Genomic DNA, 21,809 nt, shown 5'->3' on the forward strand with positions numbered 1-21,809 from the left:
TCAAATTTTAGAAATGTTTCCCAGGATAATCTGTCAGGAGAATTACAATGAGTTGTATATGAAAGGTAACTAAAATATAAAAAAACATAAGTATAAGAAATATTCGGGACTCCTCAATCAAAAACCTTTCAAATCCAGTTGAGACGAGTCTGAAACTAAAATATCAGATATGTGAGCCAGACACTACCTGCTGATCTGATCACTTTGTGTTCAAACTCTGAAACTCCCTGAGGATCAGCTGAAGGAAGTCAAAAAGATCAGACAGTAACTAATCATCAAATACAAGAAGAAGAAGAAAAGAGGAGAGGTTTGCTGTCGGGAAAACTGTCTGCACATGGGCAAATGTCACAATGTGCAATGTAATAGAAAATTTTGTTTTTAGCCTTATTTAATTTTTGATGGAACTGATGATGCTTTTTTCCATTTATTTACTGATTATATCTGCTGTGTTTTTGTATTTCCGCAAGATGTGTTTTTCCGCTAAAGAAGTTTCCAGATAATGTTTAGATGTTTCCACAGCTGTGATAGTATAAGAAACCTGAAGACATCTCGGGTAAAATGCTTGATCTGGCAATTGTCTTAAAGGACTGACATGAGGAATGTAGTTTCTACCCTTGTTTGACCCTGAACCCATGACTAACTGTTAAAGAAGAATTAGAAGTTTCTCCTGAAATCCTTATCAGCTCTCTTTCCTGCCATAAAACATCCCCTCCAAGAGGTGAGGGATAGTTCATGAAGTGGGGATAAGGATTGTCTTGTGGTCCATCTTTCAATAGAGATAAGATCAGACTTTGGGTGGGTCTTTTAACTGCTGTGACTATATAACTGTGTTATGTGACTGCGTTCAGTGTGACGGGTCTTCGAACGCTTTTGCCTTCGAATAAAGAAACTTAAAGACAAACATTGATCTTTCTCTTATTATTGAAACAGATTCTCATTCTTTGATAAATGAAATTTCCATAACAGCAGCTTAATATTCAGATATGAACCAAATGCAACTCACATACTGAACTGAAAAATCCACGTCTAAAGCATTTCCAACACCAAGTAAGAGGTAAACAAAACTTAAAGAGGTTCACACAGGTTAGAAATTATTCATTTAACATTCATAAAATGTAAACCCTATTACAACAGATTTAGGATTAATATTCTACCTGCAGCTGTCTTCTTCTGAATTTTCCTCCTTCAGAAGGTGCATAGCGAAACCAGATTTCAGTATTTTGTACCTTAATTTAATCACGTGATCAACAACCAGCCTTCACAGCAGCAGCCGTTTGTGTTCAACCTAAACATAAAGTCTAATGCAGCTTTGATTCTGTTTGGAATAAATGAACACGCAAATTATTAGAATAATCAAACGGCTTCTTGAGGCAAAATGGAATTTGGTTTGAGTTCTGATTGTGAAAAGAAAATGCCCCAGATGGTAAGAAAGGAACAGAGCACAGCTGCACGAGCGCGAGGGAAACCTTTTCAAGGTTCTGAAAAAGTTATATTTATTACAGTTGGAGAACTATGAGTAAAACTTGCTCTCAGTGTTTCTTAAAACCAAAACATATTACAAATTCCCAATAATAGCTCAAACATTTTGGGACAAAATAAAACATTTAGTGTAGGGCTGTGTCATAAATCAATAACAATATCTATTGCAATAGAGAGTGACCAATATCAATACATCAGATAGAATATAAAATAATTTCACTGAAATCCAATCCAAAACTGCAATGCAATCTGGGAAATGTAGACAGATGAAAGGCTTTAGTCACTCAACTTCTCATAGCTAGCGTATTGCAGTTGGTGGAATCTACTTACTCACTCACTCTTTGGTTACCTAGCAACAACCTGCTGAGTAACTCTCTGGTTACCTAGCAACAACTTGTGAGGTAACTAGCGCAGCAGCAGTTTGAGGTTTTACTACTGTGCCTCAAAACTGCTTAAAGATAAAAAACAACATGTAGTTAAAACTGAGGATAAAACAGAAAAGGCCACCAGTTCGGTAATATTTCAGATAAAGACAAAAAAACAAATAAATTCTTATCGATTCATTGTTATGTTGTGATATGTTTTTCAGTCATATCGTCCAGCCCTAATTCTAATCTAATCTGTAAAATTTATATTTTTGGCTAGTTTTGTTATTATTTCAAACCAAATCTAAAAATTCATAGTTTACATCAATATTTCAGTTAATCAGCTTCAGTCAACCACTAATTTAATTTTCTGTTCACTCATCTTCTTTGCTTGGTTCTGTTACATTTTCATGTTGCCAAAAGATTTTTTGTTTGTGTTCTGCCTAGATTTTCTAATTTTACCACAAAGCAAAACAAGCCAGTGAGGAACGATGATTTGAAGAAGCAGATTTCTGCTTCTCCTCGTCGACCAGGCTGTGATTCTTAAACAAAGACGGGTCCGGTCATGTTGTGACTAAGCACCGCAGTGATTCCCTTTGACTCACGGCTCCAGCAGATGTGCACCGATGGGATGAATCAGTGGCATTAGGCCTGCCGCCCCCTGCTTGCTCCTGATTTGAATTTGTTGTGATTACATCTCATATTACCAGCCAAACTAAACCAATTATGGATATTACAAATTTGTTATGTTTGTGTGAGGTGACAAAGAGAGATGAAGAGGAAGAAGAGGGTGGCTGATGCAGTAAAGTTGCAGGTAAATACAGTGACATTAAAGCATCTAGACATTTTAATTTAAATTGTACAGGTTTATAGTTAATAGATGATTATAATATGATTTAATCATCATTAGGGTATGTTTTTTCCCCATTATATCCGAGGTTTTAAAAGAGGAGACGTGTTGTTAACTTTTCTGCCTCTATTTCTCCTCTGGATTTGTTCAGATCTGGTCTTTCTAAACTTGGCTTTGGGTGCTTTCAGACTGCAGGGTCCTTTTTATGGTTCCAGCTGAGATGAGACAGAAATGAGGAATGCAGGAGTTTATTACAGTAAAAGAAAAAACTGTCTGTAACGGTGGGCTCAATCCTGGATCCATTGTTTTCATGTTTTAGATGTGTCTCTGCTCCACTGCAGAAAATTAAATTAAATTAAATTAATGCATTACATGATATTAAGTTAATCACAAATTTATTAAAGGCTAAGGGCCCACACCTCCTGCACACCTAAAACATGCAGGATAGTGGGTCCTGAAGAATAGGAAGAATAGGAATAGAGCCACTGGTCTGTAGCAAAAGGTGCCACAGGACCAAAGAACCATGACAAAGAAAAGCTAACTGAGAAAATGAGGAACTTAAAAATTACCTAAAGGTGTTTTAACAGTCCAATAGTCCAGTAGACTCGGTTCGATTGGGTACCAAAGGTGCAACATTTGTTACATTTTTCAGCTGCTGTGGTTCCCTTTCACATGGCACTGGTCAAACAAACCAAAATATTTGAAAAACCTGTTCCTCTCCTCACCTGCGGGGGCTCTGCAACACGGACCACTGAAGAAAACAACACAAAAACCTCAGAAGAAGACACTAACACAATTTATTTCTTCAGAAAATGTAAACGAAAAACGAGTGGTGTCAATTTTTTTACCAATTGTATGATTTCTCTTGAGTCTTAAAAAGACAATGAGCCAGTTCTCCCACTAACATTAGACTCAAACATTTGTTTTGGTTGGTTTTACCCAGAATGCCTTGCCCTATAGTTCGCTTCCAGGTTTTGGAGCAATTTCTGGTCCATGTGGCATTCACATACGAATTCGAACCGCACCAGAGTTATGTTAGTTAGTCAGAAAATGTATCCATATAATAATAAAAAAAACAATTATATACAGTAGAAAATATATACATGTGAATAAAATGAAAGGCAGCAGAAAGAAGAAAAAAAGAAGCTGTATTCCAAAGTTCACTTCAACCAAAACGTAGGTTTGTAGGCGGACCAGAGATCGCTTTTTTGGTCGGCATCAAAGTTTGATTGCGCATTCAGACCACCTCATATGAACCAGACTTTCTAGACAAACAGACGTCAGTTGGATTAAAATGGTGTAAATTCACCTTTAAGCTGAAGAAATACTCCAAAAGAAATCAGTTTATGAGCAAAATCCCATCATTTTCTCTACATAAAAAAACTAACAGGTCACAATTGTAATTAAAGAAAGCTAGACACTTTTAGTATAAATGATCTGCTATCTACAAATTAAATTAATTAAACTTGGGGCGTGCCGTGGTGGCGTAGGGGTTAGCGCGACCCATATTTGGAGGCCTTCAGTCCTCGACGCGGCCGTCGCGGGTTTGACTCCCGGACCCGACAATATTTGCCGCATGTCTTCCCCCCTCTCTTTTTTTTCTTCCTTCTGCTACATTTTCATGTTGTCAAAATAATTTTCTTTTGTTACTTTGACATTTTGAGCCACTGGTGTCCTGTTTCACGTCTGATTTTGCAGAGCGTTCAGCTTCTTTATCGCTGAAACTAACACAGATTGAGTCCAACTCAGTTAGAGGATACACAACCATATAATGATGCAGCAGCAAGCTTGGGGGCTGTTGGCACAGGTGTGTGCCATCTGACGGCTCTCTCAAATGCCAGAAAAGACAAACAAGGGTGACACGCAATTTTTTTCTGATATTCTACCACTTAAAAAAAGCAGGAAAACAAATCAAACAGGACTCGGAATTGGACCAATAATGAGAATGAGGTCAGGAAAAGCGTAAGGACAGAAATCTCTGTTTGGTTTGGAGAGGATTGTGCCGTACATCGTGTAGGTTTACAGAGAGCTGCCGCATTCATAACGCCGACCTGCTGTGCCATGACCGACTCAGAGGCTGCAGTTTCCACATGGAGGAAAAGTGCTTTACTCATCTACTTGAGCGCTCAATAACTAAGCGCTGTTGCTTCCAGATGGATCAGAAATTTTCTGTCTTTACAAGCTACTCAGAAACGCATGCGAGGCTCACGACCCACATCGAAGCCAAAACAGCCCAGAGAGTTTCTGTAAATAATGAAAATAAGCTTTTCAATATTTAAAAGCTTAAATAATGCTTTTATTTAAGCTTTAAATAAAAGCATTATTATTTTATTTATAAAATATAATAATAAATGTATTATTATTTTAGAGGTTTCTGCTTGATGTTGGTTGGGACATTAAATCTGTAGGGCAAATTAAATCACCCGCAGTAAATATTTACTCATTTTCATGACATTTTGGATCAGGAGAGACAGACATTATTTTAGATTAATTCTTTGTATTTCGTCACAGTTGGGATATGAAGCTTTTAACTTACCAGGAATCAGTTCTTATGATTCGCTACACATTTTCTAATATGGTGACAGGAGCGCGCTGCTTGGGAAAGATGGCGACAGGAAGATAATCCTGCAAATGTCACTCCAGATGTCCATTTTTTGATTCCTGTCCATCAAGCCTGACATTGTCTCTAAAAATAACGTGGGAAGTGAACAGATTTTGCTGAGGTTTGTAAATTGGCAAATATATAACTCAAAATAAGAGTGGATAAAGTTTGAGGATCATTCTCAGTTATTATGCTGCACGATTTTTCTCCCTTCCGCTGCTGATGGAGACTAGGACATAAAAATGGAAACAATCTGACTTAATTTTAATCTGATTAGACAAAATATGACAAACCTGCATCCTGCTAAAGTATTGCACTACTTCTGTCAATGCTATATTTAATTTTTAAAATCCTCTTTAAATAAACTTATTAAAAATCCATAAGCATGAAACAAATTACAATTTGTTTATTTATTATTTTCCTATTTCTATCAATAATTTGATAATTAAGGCCAGTTATCATCATTTAAAATAAATTACATCAACTATTAAACCCTTCAGTCCCTCCAGGAAGTTTCAATGTTAAAATTGCAACCCGTAGATTTTGTTTTCTTCTCACTCTTAACTAATGCATAATATACAGTTATTAATGAATCATAAAGTGTTTAGAGATGAATTAATATGAACTATTTGCCTTTTGTTCTGTATGATTTGCTTATGTTGTCTACACAGTTCATGTTTACTTTAATGCCCAATATGAGATTCTTCTTTTGAATTTTCACATTTCATCAGGACATGATTTTATTTGCATCAAAGCTGCTATTTCAAGAAGACAGTTTTTAGAAATGTTTGTATTAACTCTGTTAAAACTGTGAAAGTTAGAACACAATTTTTACATCAGTTATTTTTCCATATTAAATTTGTGTTTCCTTACTTATCCTAACTTGGAGAATTTTAAAAACTTCCACATTTTTTCAGCCTCTGACAAAACTGTTAATCTTTTATTGAACAGAAACAACAAAGAAACCAGAATAAATTGTTCTCAACCTGATTCTTAATTGTTAGCTAAGAAGAATTTTAGAATATTTTCATAAGAGGACCATCATGACATATCAAACTCTAGGAGGAATCATGACGTTTGCAGCAGCACTGACAGAAACTGACTCCTTTCTGACTGATTTCCGGGGCAATGTGAGAGCGGTTCAGCATGAACGTCACCATCTGCTGAAGGCAAAAACACAAAGCCTAGGAGGGCAGCAAAATAAATGTTCCTCTACATCACAAAACATCTCTGGTTCCAAGCAAACAGTTTCATTATGTGTCAGAAAGAAAGGCCATCTGCATAAAAAACGCTGTGGAGGCTTCAGAGGAAGATGCACACAGGAGCAGCGGGAGGAAAATGGCTGCACATTTCTCTTTTTGTTATCACATTAGGAAGATGCATTGAGAACTCATACTAATTTGATGAATTTGCATAAAAATATGTATCAGTGTTTAATTACACTGCACTTTTACACCAGGAAAGAGTTTGTAGGTGAAAATAGTGAGCAAATTTAAGGCTGATCTGTGGGCAGATTATGTCTTGGTTCTGAATAACTACAAGCTGTTTGTTTTCTCCTGCTTTCCAGTTCATTTGTTTCTGGATTCCAACAGAAATCTAATAAAACTCTGGGGAACCCGGTGAGCACGTTTTCCAGAAGAACTTCTTTAAAAGTTTCCCTGCACGTGTGTGAGGGTCCTAACTGTTCAAACGTCGATGTTTGGAGGAAGTAAAGTAACGACGAATGGTAGTATCAGTGCACTGCTTATTGTATGATTCATTTTAAGATCAAACCTTTGAAACAACTATGAAATGTTGGGATTTTACCTCATGTGAATGTCATGATTACTCAAAATGCCTTGGAAAGACAAATGTTTATTGTAAAAGATTAGTTTTCTAAGCTATTTAAAAACATGCTATACATTGAAAAACACAAAGTATTTCACGATGATCTCTTAAATCTTAAAATGTGAAAAAGTTTTGTCTCTTGGGCCGAAATTGTCAAGTCAACGAGCTTAACAAAAATACAAACAAAAAACCTATAAAAAATTATATTGAGAATTGTTTTCACAAGACCAACAATAAACTAAGCATGCTATATTTTAGTTAAGCAAAAAAATTTGTAGTTTGCAAATTTACCTTGTTAAAACAAATGTTTCTAGCTAGCTGAAACAAATTTACGCTATTCTCAAGAGCAGAATTTGTATTACTTTTTCTGTGAAAACAACTAATTAAAATTACATTTAGATCTGATTTTGAATAAAAGTTACTGGACAGAAGAATAACCAAAGCATGGCTATTAAAAGATAAATACTTTGAGTTGTACCTAATATTTCACAAAGAAGATCTGAACTTGTTGCTAATAAATTTGTCCAAATTAAATATAAAAAGTCTGTCTGGATTAACCACCCTGAATCCCAGTCAGGGGCCACACAGAATCATTCCAGGGGCAGGAAATGGCCCCCAGGCCACACTTTGGACAACCCTGTTTTAAAGAGCTCCATTTATCTTTTAGTTTATATCCATTTATGTAACACGGATAGAAAACATCAATCCGTTAGGAAACATGAGGCTGTAGCAGACGGAGACATTCCAGCTGAGTGGTTAATGTGCTCTGCTACAAACTAAACATAAAACAGACACAAAACACGACAGCTTGTTTCACTAAAGAAAAAATAAAGTAACATTTGCAGCTCAAATAGCAGATCTTTATCATAAACATTTCATTTTCAGGCTTTCATCAGGAGGAGCAAAAAGTGTATCTGGGTGTTTTCCGCTTGTCTGCAGCTTGTCATGCGTCTCAGCTGTCTCTGGTGTCCTGACTAATTGTTAGCGGCTAACAGCCCCCGCTGAAACACAAACCCAGAGCCTGAGCAGCGTCTCCCTGGACCTCCTTCCCCTGTCTTTGGGCTGGCAGAGAGAAGAGGCGCAGGCTGTTACATGTTTTCTGTGTCCGAGTATAATGGACTCATGTCCCAGGCGCTGGTCGCTTAAATTCACTTTTATAATTAAAATAATCTTTCAAGGTGTAAAGAAGCTATTCTGACTGCAAGATTCATAAGTGACTGAAGCTTTGAGCTGAAAGAAGATTAAATGGACCAAAATCTTTTGTCACAACAAATTCAATCTCCATCAACATCTGCAGCTGCAACTTCAAATGTGATTTTCTTCTTTTATGTACAAAAAAATAATCTAATGATTCCTGCAATAAAAGCATCAAATAATTACTTGTGGTTTTCTCATAGCACAGAATGTCCTAAATTTTGATTGGTTTCTTTTAATATAATCAGCCTAATCTCTTTAGGCAACAAACAAAGCAAAACAAAAAAGTGTCTGTGGTCTGATATAAACACACATATCCATCAGCTGCATTTAATTTTACTGAGAAACCATCTTCCCTGCAGTGTTTACTCCATTTCCCCATTAAATGGTGTCAATTAAGTAACACAACTCGATTATAACAGCGTCCGCACAACAACTGATACATGCAGATAAATCCGATTAACCTGCAGGTACTGAACAAAACTGCATGTTACCCATTAATCCCCCCTCCGTTTGTGACTTTTGTTAACATGAGTCTTGTTAGATAACATTCATTTCTTCTGCGTAAAGCCCTGCCTCCTACTGATAACCTGGTAGGAAACAATTTAATACATTATCCCTGGAAAGTACAACTCCATAGCAACAGATGTCATTTTTCAGCGTTGGAACAGGTTGCTCCTGCCAGAAGTTGACAACAAGTGCAGATTACATTTTATTAATTTAACTACTTGTCCTCTAGCTGGCCAAGGCCTCCAGGTTTTTCCTTTTTTTTCCTTCTGAGGACCAACAAGTGGCCGGAAGATGCTGCTCCTCTATTTGTTAATTCATAGTGACTCAACCTAAACAGAAGCGATAACAATGCGCCCCATACTTTGGAAACGGCCCAGCGGACACGGAGGTGCAGACTGCAACATTTATGAGCCTGTTAATCTGCCTCTGGCTACATCTTAACAGGCAGAAATGTGAGGAGACACACAAAAATGAAAATTATCAGTAAGATAAAACAAGAACAACAAGAATTAAGGATAAATAAATAAATGTGTTTATAGTTTGAAACGAAATTGTGCTCAAAAAGGATAAAATATTATTTTATACGTACTGTCAGATTGCAGATACATTTCGCATGAACAAAATATAATCTCATTGGAACCAAACGTTTTTGACATTGAATTAAGGGATGCACTGATCCACTTTTATAACTTCAGATACCGGTACAGATATCCGAGGTTTCGTATCAGCTGATATAAATGTACCAAATTATAAATTTATTTGATAACTCTGCACCAGCACAGCACAATTAAATACACCAATAGCTTCACAAGCGTGATAAAACATCTAAAAACAACTTTAATTTGTTGAGTTATACTCCATTAATTAGGAGAATAACAGCTGATTTAAAACAAATAATAAAACAAAACAATAAGTTGACTACCTTAGTAAAACATGTAAAAAATAATCTTCTTCCTGATGGTTCAGAAAATGTAATTAGGAATTCTAAACATAATGTAAAATAACTAGAGCACAAAGCATTAAATCAGACTGAATAGATTTGCACTTATGGATCAGAAACACTGTCACGATACTCGATATAGAATTTTTCTCAATATCGGGGCGGATACAGATATTAATATCGGATTGGTGTATCTCCAATTGAATTTATAACACTGAATTTTTATCCTGTGCAATTATATGTGTGCAGGTTTTCCCTGCAATTATCCCGGAGGGGCAACTCATCCCGGCAACGCGACTGTCCGCCCCTCTGAGAAGAAACTGTAGATGTTCAGAGTTAAAGTCATTATTTTTATTAGTCTATCTAAATAACACCAGATCCCGTCCTGACCCATTTCTGCTCCTACGTTGTCGCTTTTCTCTCAAACTAGCTGTTAATGTAGTGATGCACAGTCAAAGTTTTGCAACTCTCCACAGATTGCCAACGCCAAATTGACTCAAACTGGATGATTTCGAAGATGCTCTTATTTGTATTAACAGCCATTAAATTGATTATCACAATCACTGCTGTCATTAAAAGAAAGGAGAGGTGAACCAATTGCTGTTTTATGGCCCATTGCTGATATTTAAAAAGCTGGACTTGCTGATACAGATTTTTTTTTCTTCTTTTATTGTGTGGTAAATATTCTTAAAAAGTTGCTAAGTTGGTAACAGTGTCATCTGACTGTCATCTATTTAATGTTTTCTTTGTATCTGTGCTGGATTTTATTTTATTTTTTAAATCAGCAAATAATACCCAATTATCTATGATGTCTTTAAAGTTTAGCCAAATAAACTGGAAGTGATGTAAGTGGTGCGGTTGTTGCAAACAGGAAGACGGGCCTCAGATTAAATTCTGCTTCAGGCTGCATATAACTGCCTTGCAGCATCTTAATGGCCCTTTTCAAAATTTTAATGAGTGTTTATCTGTGGATTCTCCAAAGCTTTTCGTAGGAACCCTGTCAGACTCACCTGCTTTAGAAAGCAGAGGTTTTCTCCAAACAAACAAACATATCTCACACTATGGCTGGATCACGACTGTCACAATTTGCAAGATAATTGGGTTTTATAGAGTCTGAGGCAGATTGGATTTTTTAACAACAGGTTTTCACATAATGGTGATTCTTCTGCGCTTTACTAACTCCACAAATTGATACTTTAACCACAAACATCACTATAACCTGTTGCAAATTGACAGGCAATAACTTCTTTAAAATCACACTCTCACATGTATTGATGCACCAAAATAAACATATTTCTAAACTAGAGACTCTTACACTCACATATACAGCTCTGGAAAACATTAAGAGGCCACTTAAAATGATCAGTCTCTCTTATTTTACTTTTTATAGGTATATGTTTAAGTAAAATGAACTTTGTTCTTTTATTCTATGAACTACTGACAACATGTCTCTGAAATTACAAGCAGAAAATTTAGTATTTATTTGCAGAAAATAAGAAATGGTCAAAATAAGGAAAACGTTGCAGTGCTTTTTCCTCAAATAATGCAAAGAAAACAAGTTCATATTCATTTAGGAACAACAACACTAATGTTTTAACTCAGGAAGAGTTCAGAAATCAATATTTGGTCGAATAACCAGGAGGTTTTCAACGGGGTTCAGTGCAGTGGACTCTTCATTTTTTCCAGTGCTGTAAATTTAAAAGCTGTAAGCTTATGTCCAAAGCTAAAGAAAGGAAAAAATCTTCTTTCAGGCTTTTTGGACCCTACATAAATTGCCAACCCACACACGTGTGCTGCAAATAATCTAGTTTTATAAATGATTTGATTCATCTGGAACGATACATAAACAAGGATTGTGAGAAACAGAAAAAACGCATTTAGCCGAGGATAAAGCGATGCCAGCGGTGTTGTCGTCGGTGGCTATGAAGCTGGCTGACTCACTGCTCTTCCTCCTACCTACTGCACATCTTAGCCCGTTTGCGTTTCCTACCATCATCATTCAGTAGTGAGCTCAGAGCATTCACACTCAGAGGACTCTGGGCAGCGAGAAATGACATGTGCTTGAAGCAGAGAGAGACTGAGGGAAAACTTTTAGTGGGCAGCTGAGCAAACATGATGCAGATTTTACGTTTATATTCCTGCTGCTTTCATTCATTCACACAAACATTATCACCCTTATCTACTAATCCACATGTATTCATTCCTTATTTCAATAAATCATAATAGCCTTTCTGATTATCAACATTTTTGAAACAAAAGTTTGTTTACAGAGACTTTATAATCAATGTTATTGATGGTTTTGATTGTAAATGGTTTAATTTGTTGTTTTTTGTTGTCATGTTTTGTGTATTTAAAATATCTTCCAGTTGTAGAGTTAAATATTCTTTACTAATAGGACAGTGAACTTGTTTTATTGTGCCATTATCAATACATTACATGAAATATTATCATTTATCGCAATAATTACTATTTATCGTCCAGAAAAAATTATTGTGACAAAAATTCATACATTTGCGGAGAAGACAAGCAATGTTAGAAATCCAAACAAACTGAATATTTTTATCTTCCCACTATTATTTTCTCACTGCCTCTTCCTTCTTTAAACTGAACATTAATTTATATTTTTTTTAAGTTATAACTGATCTACTTTCCTTTCCTGTTCTGTTTTTTAAGCCAAGAGGTGACACATATCAGACGTTTGCATAAACCCCAAAGCAACCTGCGTATGCAACTTCATGAATGACTAACGAACCAAGGCCAGAGTAAATCACCAAGTCAGAGCAATGAATGAAGCAGCAGCTCCTTCAAAAGATAAAGATTATTGTATTTCAGAGGTGAATCATAGTTCTTGACGTTTTGCCTTACAAAAGTGTTCATACCTATTGAAACGCTTAATTTGAGATGTGTAAACAGATGTAGGCCTGTCATGATAAATTGTCCCAGAAGTTATTGCAATAAACGATAATATTGTTGTTTTTAGACTGTTTTGAATGACGTCTACCAGCGTCGTCATAACAGACGTCAATCAACAGATGCGCTTCAGTAAAAACCTGTCAAAAAACAAGAGATCTGGTAGACTAATATCGCTTTTATTTAGTTGACTTCACTTTACACAGGGTGCGGTGCGGTCAGCTGCACAAACAGACAAGGATAAAAACCAAACTTGTCATTTTATTGTGTAACTTTTAACGAGGAAAGTTGCGACAGCGGGCAAAGGATGGACAGCAGCCGTCAATCATAATGACTGTCAGCCCTCGGTGTAACCACGGATTTGCAGCGAACACTTTTTACAAGTTAAGAAGATTAACGTTCATATACTTAATAAGTAAGTATGATTAGAAAGATATCACATTGCATTATGGTGAAGGTCCAACCATTAGTAGTAACCATGGAGACAATAATGCCGTGTAGCCTAGCATGTATGAAATAAAACTGGTTAGCATCTCGTCTTTTGTATGTTTTTAATTCTGCTCTGGTGTAAAGGAAAATGCTGTTTATGACATAGCAACATTAATCATGTGGTGTGAATCAGGCAAAGTCGGTAATTTGATCAACACGTCAGGAGGGAGGAGGTTCGGGTCGGTTCCTAAGCTAAATGTTTGGAGCTTCTGTAAATACCGTCGTCTATGAGACCCGACCAGGTGTGTTACGTTCACAGACAAATTAACTCAACTTGAACAAGTAGAAACTGGCAAAAACAACTTTGGAAAACATAGTGACGTAATTGCAAAGGGTCTATAGCGCTTTTCCAGTCCTACTCACCACACAAAGTATTTTAACAGAACCCACATTCACCCATTCACATTTATCCACCGATATATACTTAAAGTCTGCAGAAAAACTCCTCTGAAGGTTTGAATAAACAGGCTGGGGTCTCATCTGCAACAATGCAGCTGCTTCCTCTGTCTTACGTGGAGAAAAAGGAGATTTACCGATCTGTCTACGTTTTGGACCCGACCTATAGTCATGAAATATGGATGATGACTGAGATTAAATGAACACAGCATTGGAAGCGACTTAATATCTTATAGAATAAGCCTGAAAATGCAACAAGTGACTTTCCCTGATGCACCTCTTTCACTGAAATCATGAATCACACAAAACACATCTGCATATAAGTTTTCCACTGAAGCTCTATGACATCAGAGAAACAATCATTAATTAGGGCAAATGTGAGAAAATACTGCCTGTTTTAAAGTAAGTGTAAATCACACAAGAATGATTTAAGTGTTAATCTAAGACATGCTGGTTTGTTAAGTGTAAAATCAATTCTAATTAATCTCCAGGAGTTCAATAAACAAACCAAATACAATCAGCCCACTTTAATGGCTGGTTGTTTGCAGAAAGTGGGTTTTATTTCAGCTCCTCAGTGTTCCTGTTATATTTTATCAGAGTCCAGGGACGCTTTGTGAGTTGGGACAAGTCACGGCATCGCTTTCTGATAGCGAGTGGCATCAGGGGAACTGACAGCGACTTCCATTCTGCTGCAACCAGTCACGAACATGTTTTGTTGGCTTCACAGCATTTCCTTTTCTTCCTCTTTGCAAACACTGTCCAAATTTGTCACATAATCCCAGTATTAGAGCTGAGCTGCATGACTCAGCAATTGTGTTAAATTGAAAATAGACAGAAAAACTGTTTCTACACAGGAAGTAATGGAGTTTTGTGCCATTTCAGAGAAATCTGATGAGCTCAATCTGTTGTGGGCATGGCGGTGGTGCAGGGGGTAGATGGTGCGTCACGGGTTCGAGTCCCAGCCTGTTGACCTTTGCCTTATGTCTTCTGTGAAATAAAGGTCACTAGAAACCAAAAAAATCCTAAAAAATAAAACTCAATATGTTATTTTTTTCCTTTTACTCATTCTCTTTGTCCTACTTATCCATAAGGTGTTATGACCAGAAAAACTTGTCATAATATAACCGTTTCATATCAGTCAATATTGCTAAATATTCATTAGTTTTCATATTTAAATATCTAAAATACTGCCAAACTGGTGGCATGACATTTCCTGTTTTATCCACAGCTTTCACTCCACACCGTTGTTTATTTTATTTTTAAGTAGTTATGAGGCATAAACTGCTGCTGCAACAGTTACTCAAAAGGTTGTTGCTAGGTAACCAGAGAGTGAGTGAGTTGCTAGGTTACCAAAAAGCGAGTTAGTTGATTCCACCAGCAGTTGCTTTGCTGGCCTTGAGAGTTTGAGCAGCTAAAGTCTTTCCTCTGCCTACATCTCCCAGAATGCTGTGCGGTTCTGGATCGGAGTCCGGTGAATATTCTATATGCTGAATATTCTGTCAGATGTACGTATTATATATAGAGGAATTATTTGTTTGTAAACACAGCAGACGAGCGCGCAAACTTGACTGCAGAAAGAGGCGAGCCAGCCATTAAACGCTCACTGGTTACCGTGGTTACCCACATTTATCTTGGTGTTTTAAGATTAGCTAGCATGTTGTCATGTTGTCTACAACTATTTAACACAGAATGATAAAATAAGTTATGCTACCAAATTGACATTAGTCTTAAATGACGAGAGAAAACGACACAAACATCGGACCTTACGAACTAGCAATGTTAAAGCAACTTGTTCACAGTAAGATCATCAACTCTCAATGAGATATGCTAAGTCCCCCTTAATAAGACAAACATATCCATGGTGAACAATAAAGGCACCGGAATGGAGTTTCCTAACATGTTAATTTTAGTTTTTAAAAAAGGAAATTCCTTTTTAGAGTACAGAGGACGAATAAAATACAATAATTTTTTCCTAGTTTGGTCACAATCAAAGGGAAAATGAAGATGCAGCTGCATCCATCAAGGCAGGTGATAAACTAAGCATTCAGAAATTAAAAATGCAGCAGATTGAGGGAGACAGTGGAGGTACAGAATCAATGCACTAAAAATAAAACCTGTCAACTGCAGATGCCACAAAGCTTTGTGTTGTACATAATTTTATTAGCCTAATTGTAAATAGTTTAAATCGTTAGAATAATGTATTCATGCCTGCGTTCTGAAGGCAACATGCACAGTAGAGTGGCTGCTGACGCAACGTAACGTCAACTGATAATCCATCTACAGCTGACATCACACCTCAGGAACTTTGTAGCTGACAGCCATCTTGGTAGGTATCCAGGTTCTCCCTCTGGAGAAAAGCTCAGCAGCTTCAAATGCAGAACAACCAGTTTCCAGACCATCCCTCATGCCATAAGGAACTAAACTCCCATTAATTTAATCTTTTATTGTATATATTTATACTGATACTTTTATTTTTACTTGTTTATTTATCATATTGGAGCCTTGCGACAAAATTTCTTCCAATATGTACATTTTTAAATTAACAATTGAATGACAATAAAATCTATCTATGTCTATCTGTAGCGAATTGTCATGACAGTTGCTATGGAGTTGCTATGACAACAATAAACAAGTCACAAGCTTAGAACTAGCTCTCATGCCATTCCTATCTAACCTACCTATAAGTACATTACAACTATTAAGTCTTAAACTTTTTATTCCTATTTACCGTCTTCTTGTTTGTGTCATGTAAGCTTTGCGCTGCGTTTGCCTATCAAGATGGCGGTTCAGTGGTGTGGATCACTTCCGGTTCAGACGTATGTGGGAAATATTTATTGATTTTGATCACGTTACATCACGTGTCACACGTTATGTTACGATAAACATTGTTATTGATTTATTGTCCAACCCTACTTCTCTGTCAAAGCATGTTTGGTTTTAGAAGTGGGGTAGAACATGAAACAATAACACAAGAGCGAAGAAACTCCACAGTTTATCTCGTCTGGCAGCCTTTGTGTGCGAACAGGTAAGAAGAGAGAGTCGGCACCTTGCCACAGCCTGACGGATGAGGGCTACAGAGGAGTTTGCCGTGAGCCAAACAATCCCTCACATCGCCTCCATCATTCGTCAAAGTGTGACGACCTGAACACAAAGTCGAGCCTGGAGAGCAGGAGACTCCCACTCCATCACACAGCTTCACTTCTTGGCCTTTTTACACCAAAACAAAACAAGTAGCATTGTTTTGGCAGGTAAATTTGATCCAGTAAGTGCATGTTTTCTAAGTTAAAGAACACATACACATTAAACAATGTAGCTTAATTAACCCAAACGACTGCTTTGAAAAAGAAACTGCACAACAGGTCAGCGATAGCATGAAAATTAGAAACGGCACAATCTCTCATAAAGCTCCTCACAACACGCATAGAGGATAAAATATTCTCGAGGATACAAGCTGTTGGGCATAATTAGTGCCAATGTCTCCTCAAGACCAACTCAGTGTCCACTGGGGATAAAATGGAGTGTGGAGCAATCGACTGTGAGAGCGAAACATGAGAAGTTGTCCCTGTGAAATCGATGGCTTTTAAACACCAGAGACTGTTTCCATCAATGAGCAAAACTCACTGCTGATGAGAGTTATGCAAATTTCTATTGATCCACATTTACAGCCGGCGTGCAAAATCGAAAGCAAATGACTAGTGCATCTAAAAAAAACAGAAAATTAACCAACAGGGACAGAACTGAGATTCACTAATGGTTTGCACATTTTTAGAAACCAAACTGATTTGTGTTTGCTATTTTAATTGTTTTATTTGTTCAATTTAACTGTTGTTTTTAAGCAGAGTCATAGGGACAGAAAATACTGCAAGCCGACTTCAGCTAATGACACATTAGCGCGTTAGCTGCAGAGCTACTACAAAACATTTACTATTAAATAATCAACTGTTGGACCTTTCTCATTTTTCCAGTCACATCCTAAAAGTAATATTATTATCAAAATATTTATTTAATTTAAACAGATCAAGAACTAAAAAGAACAAAATTCAACATCTAAGAAAATTACACGACACCATTAAGAAGAAATGTTATTTAATCACCATGTTATGGCCAAGAATGAGGAGGAACACTTGATAACTGCCCAACAGACAGCTGCTGAGGTCTTACACATGGAAGATAAGTCACATGTGGAAAGTTCAGTGGAAGAAAAAAATGAGGTTGAAAAAATAGTCAAAAAGCAACAGAGATAACCACAGAATTGATATAACCGTTCTTATGCTCTGCCAGAAAACTGAAAAACACCCGAAACATTTAAATCAAAGCTAAAACCCCTTATGTTTAGAGCTGCATTTGATTCATAATAACTGGAGGACTGATCCATACAACTGATGTATATTTATCATTTATCTTGATTATGGGATTTGATCAAATGTCATATTTATTGCTTGTTTAATAACTGATGACTGCATGATGCTGCTATAGTGCAAAGCACTTTGAACTGTTGCTTGTTGCTACACAAATACACTTGACTTGACTTGCAAAGCTCCAAGAGTTTGGAGGAGATTTGGAAAACATGAACTTCATGTGGTAGCTGTACCTAAACACACATTATCCAGGACAATATATGGCACTGATTCAGAAACAACATCAGAATTTTTTTACCAAATCTGAAAAAGAACTAGTTGCTCAATGGTTCAACGTTCTCTTTTCAGATTAAAATACATTTTAATTTTATTTAATAATCAAGATAGTAGAGTCTGCAGAAAAAAAGAGGACAGAAGCTGAATGTCACAAACATCAACTTCCGAACAGAAAGTGCCGCAGGTGTATCGCCTCCAAGTCACGCCACAGTACCGCAGTAATTCATCCAAAACAACCTCAAATGATGAGTAAATACAGTACATAAGATACATGAACATACTTTATCAGTAGAGTAGCAATTTTGTAGTAAAAATACCTTTTTAACTGGTTTTATATAATATTTGATTTCTTATGCAAAGCTGAATTTTGGGTTTCAATACCTGTAAGTCTTAGCTGTCAAAAAACTGAAGTAACTCAGTCTTTGTGTAATGAATCGATATGTTTGTCTTACAACTACAGTAATAATAATATTAATAACAAATTTTTATGCAACATTAAAACTGAGTAATACCTTTGGTTCCACTGTTAGCACAAAAATCTCAGCATAAAATACTTCCTGCAAAACATTTGAACAAAATCTTAATTATATTGCAAACCGTAATTAAATTTTACAAAAAATAATTATGATATAAACTTTTCATACTGTTACACACCCTGATGGTTACATCTAACAGGTTCACAACAATAACTAGAGGGATAATAATAATTGTATATCAGTACTAGTATGGTGAGCTTGGTTCATATCCTGTAAGCTGATAAAAGATACTGAGAGGTTGAGGTTACATAAAATTATTAAGTCACTCCTTAATTAAAACAAACATGGCCAGAGGGAGACTGGTGCTATAAACTGTATACTCTGCAGGTGTGCAGAAATAACATGAGGAAAAGAGTGAAAGAGTGAAATGGTGTCAGATTTGTTTGCAATTTCAAATAAAAATATGCATCGTAAAATAGTTTCACTGAACTGCTATAGATCCTTCTTTATATTAAATACGAAACGTCAGAGGAATAAATTGGGGAACTTATGTTTAGCAGAAAAACAAAACAAAAACCGTGTTTCTGATTTGAGGGTGTGAATATTTGGGGAGACCGTTCAGGGACTTCGAGGGGGGAGAAGAAGTGTTACCGTCTCAGTGAGGATGGCCACGACATGCGGGGCTTCTTTAGTCCGGGTCTCAGTTTCTCCAGGGTCCGGTTGCGGCACAGGTAGCGCTCGGTGTCCGAGTTAAAGCGCTGTTTGATCCGAATGTGCGTCCTGGGCTGCCGCCACAGATGTTTGGGCGGCTTGGCGAGCCCGGCTCCCTCTCTGCTCAGCGTCGCGCACTCCATTTTACCGACAAAACTTCCTCTCGACTTTCCAATAACAACAACAACAAAAAAAAACTGGTTAACTACTATTAATTAAGCGAGGAAATTAGCGCCGGTAACAAACGTGAAAATAAAACACGCGCTTCAAATGAGGCAGAGCTGTGCGCGTGGCATGCTGGTGCGCCGCTGTCCACGAGCCGGAGTGCTGAAAGCACCGCGAGCCGCTCAGTCTGTCCGCTTCCTGCTGCTTCTCTCCTCCCTCTGCTTCTCTTCGCATCGGTCCTTCTCCCCCTTTTATTGCTCCCTGCCTCAACCTCAGCCGCTCCTCTCCACCCCGCGCCGCCTGCCAACTTCCTCCCGCCATCTCCATCTGCTTCCCCACCACTCTCTGTCCTGACTGTCAACCTGCCAATCATGGATGTTACACAACAACGTGCTGTCTTTGCTGAATTTATATGAGCAGGTAAACAAACGCTGCCGTCAGCTACCGCTCAATGATCTGAAAGCTCATTTATTTCAGTAATTTCATCCTAAAAGTGAACATACAGCTCTGTAGCCCACTGAAAACCTCCTGGTTATTCCACCAAATACTGATTCATGAACTCTTCCCGAGTTAAAACATTAGTATTGTTGTTTCTAAATGAATATAAACTCGTTTTCTTTGCATTATTTGAGACCTGAAAGCATCTTTTTCGTTATTTTGACCATTTCTCATTTTCTGCAAATAAATACAAAATTCTTTGCTTGTAATTTCAGAGACATGTGGTCAGTAGTTCATAGAATAAAAGAACAATGTTCAGTTTACTCAAACATATACCTATAAAGAGTAAAATCAGAGAAACTGATCATTTATTTTCAGAGTTGTATATACACATGCACACAGTTGAAGCCAGATATTTACATTCACAGAATGAAAAGACACAAAAACTTTATTTTCTCACCGTTTGAAGAAAAACAAGAACTAATTTTTACGTTTTACCTTAGTTAAAATTGCCAAAATTATTTATTTTTTTGTCTATTGTTAGTTTATAAATAACTGAACAGCTTGGCACCAAACTACATTAGATATCTATTGTTGTTGTCATAGCAACCTTCCAGACATCTCAGGTGTTCTGGTTCTGGATCTGCATCCCCAGAACCAAACATGGAGAAGCAGCATTCAGCTTCTATGCACCACAGACCTGGAACAAACTTCAAGAAAACTGCAAAACAGCCGAAACACTGACTAAAAACCCAGCTGTTTAGAGTTGCTTTTGAAACATTATTAAAGAAACATTACTCAACATTTCAATAATTGTTGACTGTGTGTTCGATAACTTTGTATTTTTGTGTTTTTATGATGTAAAGTTCTTTGAAATGCCTTCTTGCTGAAATGGGCTATACGAACAAACTTCATATATTGATTTAAAAAATTTGACCCAAGACATTCAGTTTAAAATAAAGATTTTCCTGATACTGACCAAATGTATGTAAACTTTTAAATTCTAGGAAAGCTACAAAAAAACTCAAAACCATAATTATAAATAATTTTCATAATTCTACCTAAGTTAACAGAACATTTTGTTGGCTTTAGCTTGAGACATTGAGAAGAAAAATGTGTTTGTGTGTTTTTATTGGGTGTATGTAAATATCTGGTTTATTATAATGAATTCTTCATGAGTCGTCCACTTGAAAGTATTGAAGCAGCCGTTACCTCAACAAAGTACCACAACACCAACACAAACACAATATACAGTTATAAATATATAAACATATATATACAGTATATATATATATATATATATATATGACCTTTTGTCTTATTTACATTATACTAAAAAGTAACAGAACTTTAACTTTTCCATAGAAAGAAGGCAGACAGAAAAGAGCAACAGGTAGTCAATACTTTTAACAGGACTTGTTGCAGCCTTATGTCATAAAATGTCATAAATCTGCAGAAATTCATCATCCTGAGGGGAAAACATGAGCTGTGCTAGTCGCTAACAAGCCGATTATCCAACCTGATTTTCAGTGTGAAACAGCGATCTTTACTCTGCTGCAGAGAAACTCTCTTCATCATTATTGTCTCAAAAACTGGAGGCACAAATAGGTCTCAAAATTGGCAGGTTTTATGTCTAGACAGAAAGGACAGAGGTACACACTACCTTGCTACATTTATACACAATAATAACTTTAAAAAAAATTTGTGATAAACTTATAAATGTACAATGGAGTTGGATGTGATTGTATGTGGTGCACTAGCAGAAAGCAGCAGGAAGTGGCTGAGGCATTTCAACTTTCAACATTTTTATAATAAAATTGCTG

At 36.7% G+C, this 21,809-nt stretch overlaps 1 protein-coding gene across 2 annotated transcripts in view; it reads right to left on the reverse strand.

Moving 5' to 3' along the window:
* LOC116725582 (cAMP-specific 3',5'-cyclic phosphodiesterase 4C) overlaps window positions 1-21,809 on the reverse strand; it is a 120,079-nt gene that overhangs the window by 76,525 nt on the left and 21,745 nt on the right. Inside the window, exon 1 of one of the 2 annotated variants that reach the window (XM_032571726.1) lies at window positions 19,324-19,814. The exons of the other annotated variant lie outside the window; for it this stretch is intronic. Coding sequence (XP_032427617.1) covers window positions 19,324-19,526 — 203 coding nt within the window. The 5' untranslated portion in view covers window positions 19,527-19,814. Of the gene's footprint in view, window positions 1-19,323; window positions 19,815-21,809 lie in introns of those variants that run through there. 2 annotated transcript variants of the gene reach the window in all.

The sequence above is a fragment of the Xiphophorus hellerii genome, chromosome 9, assembly GCF_003331165.1.
Source record: "Xiphophorus hellerii strain 12219 chromosome 9, Xiphophorus_hellerii-4.1, whole genome shotgun sequence".
NCBI classification, from domain to species: domain Eukaryota; kingdom Metazoa; phylum Chordata; class Actinopteri; order Cyprinodontiformes; family Poeciliidae; genus Xiphophorus; species Xiphophorus hellerii.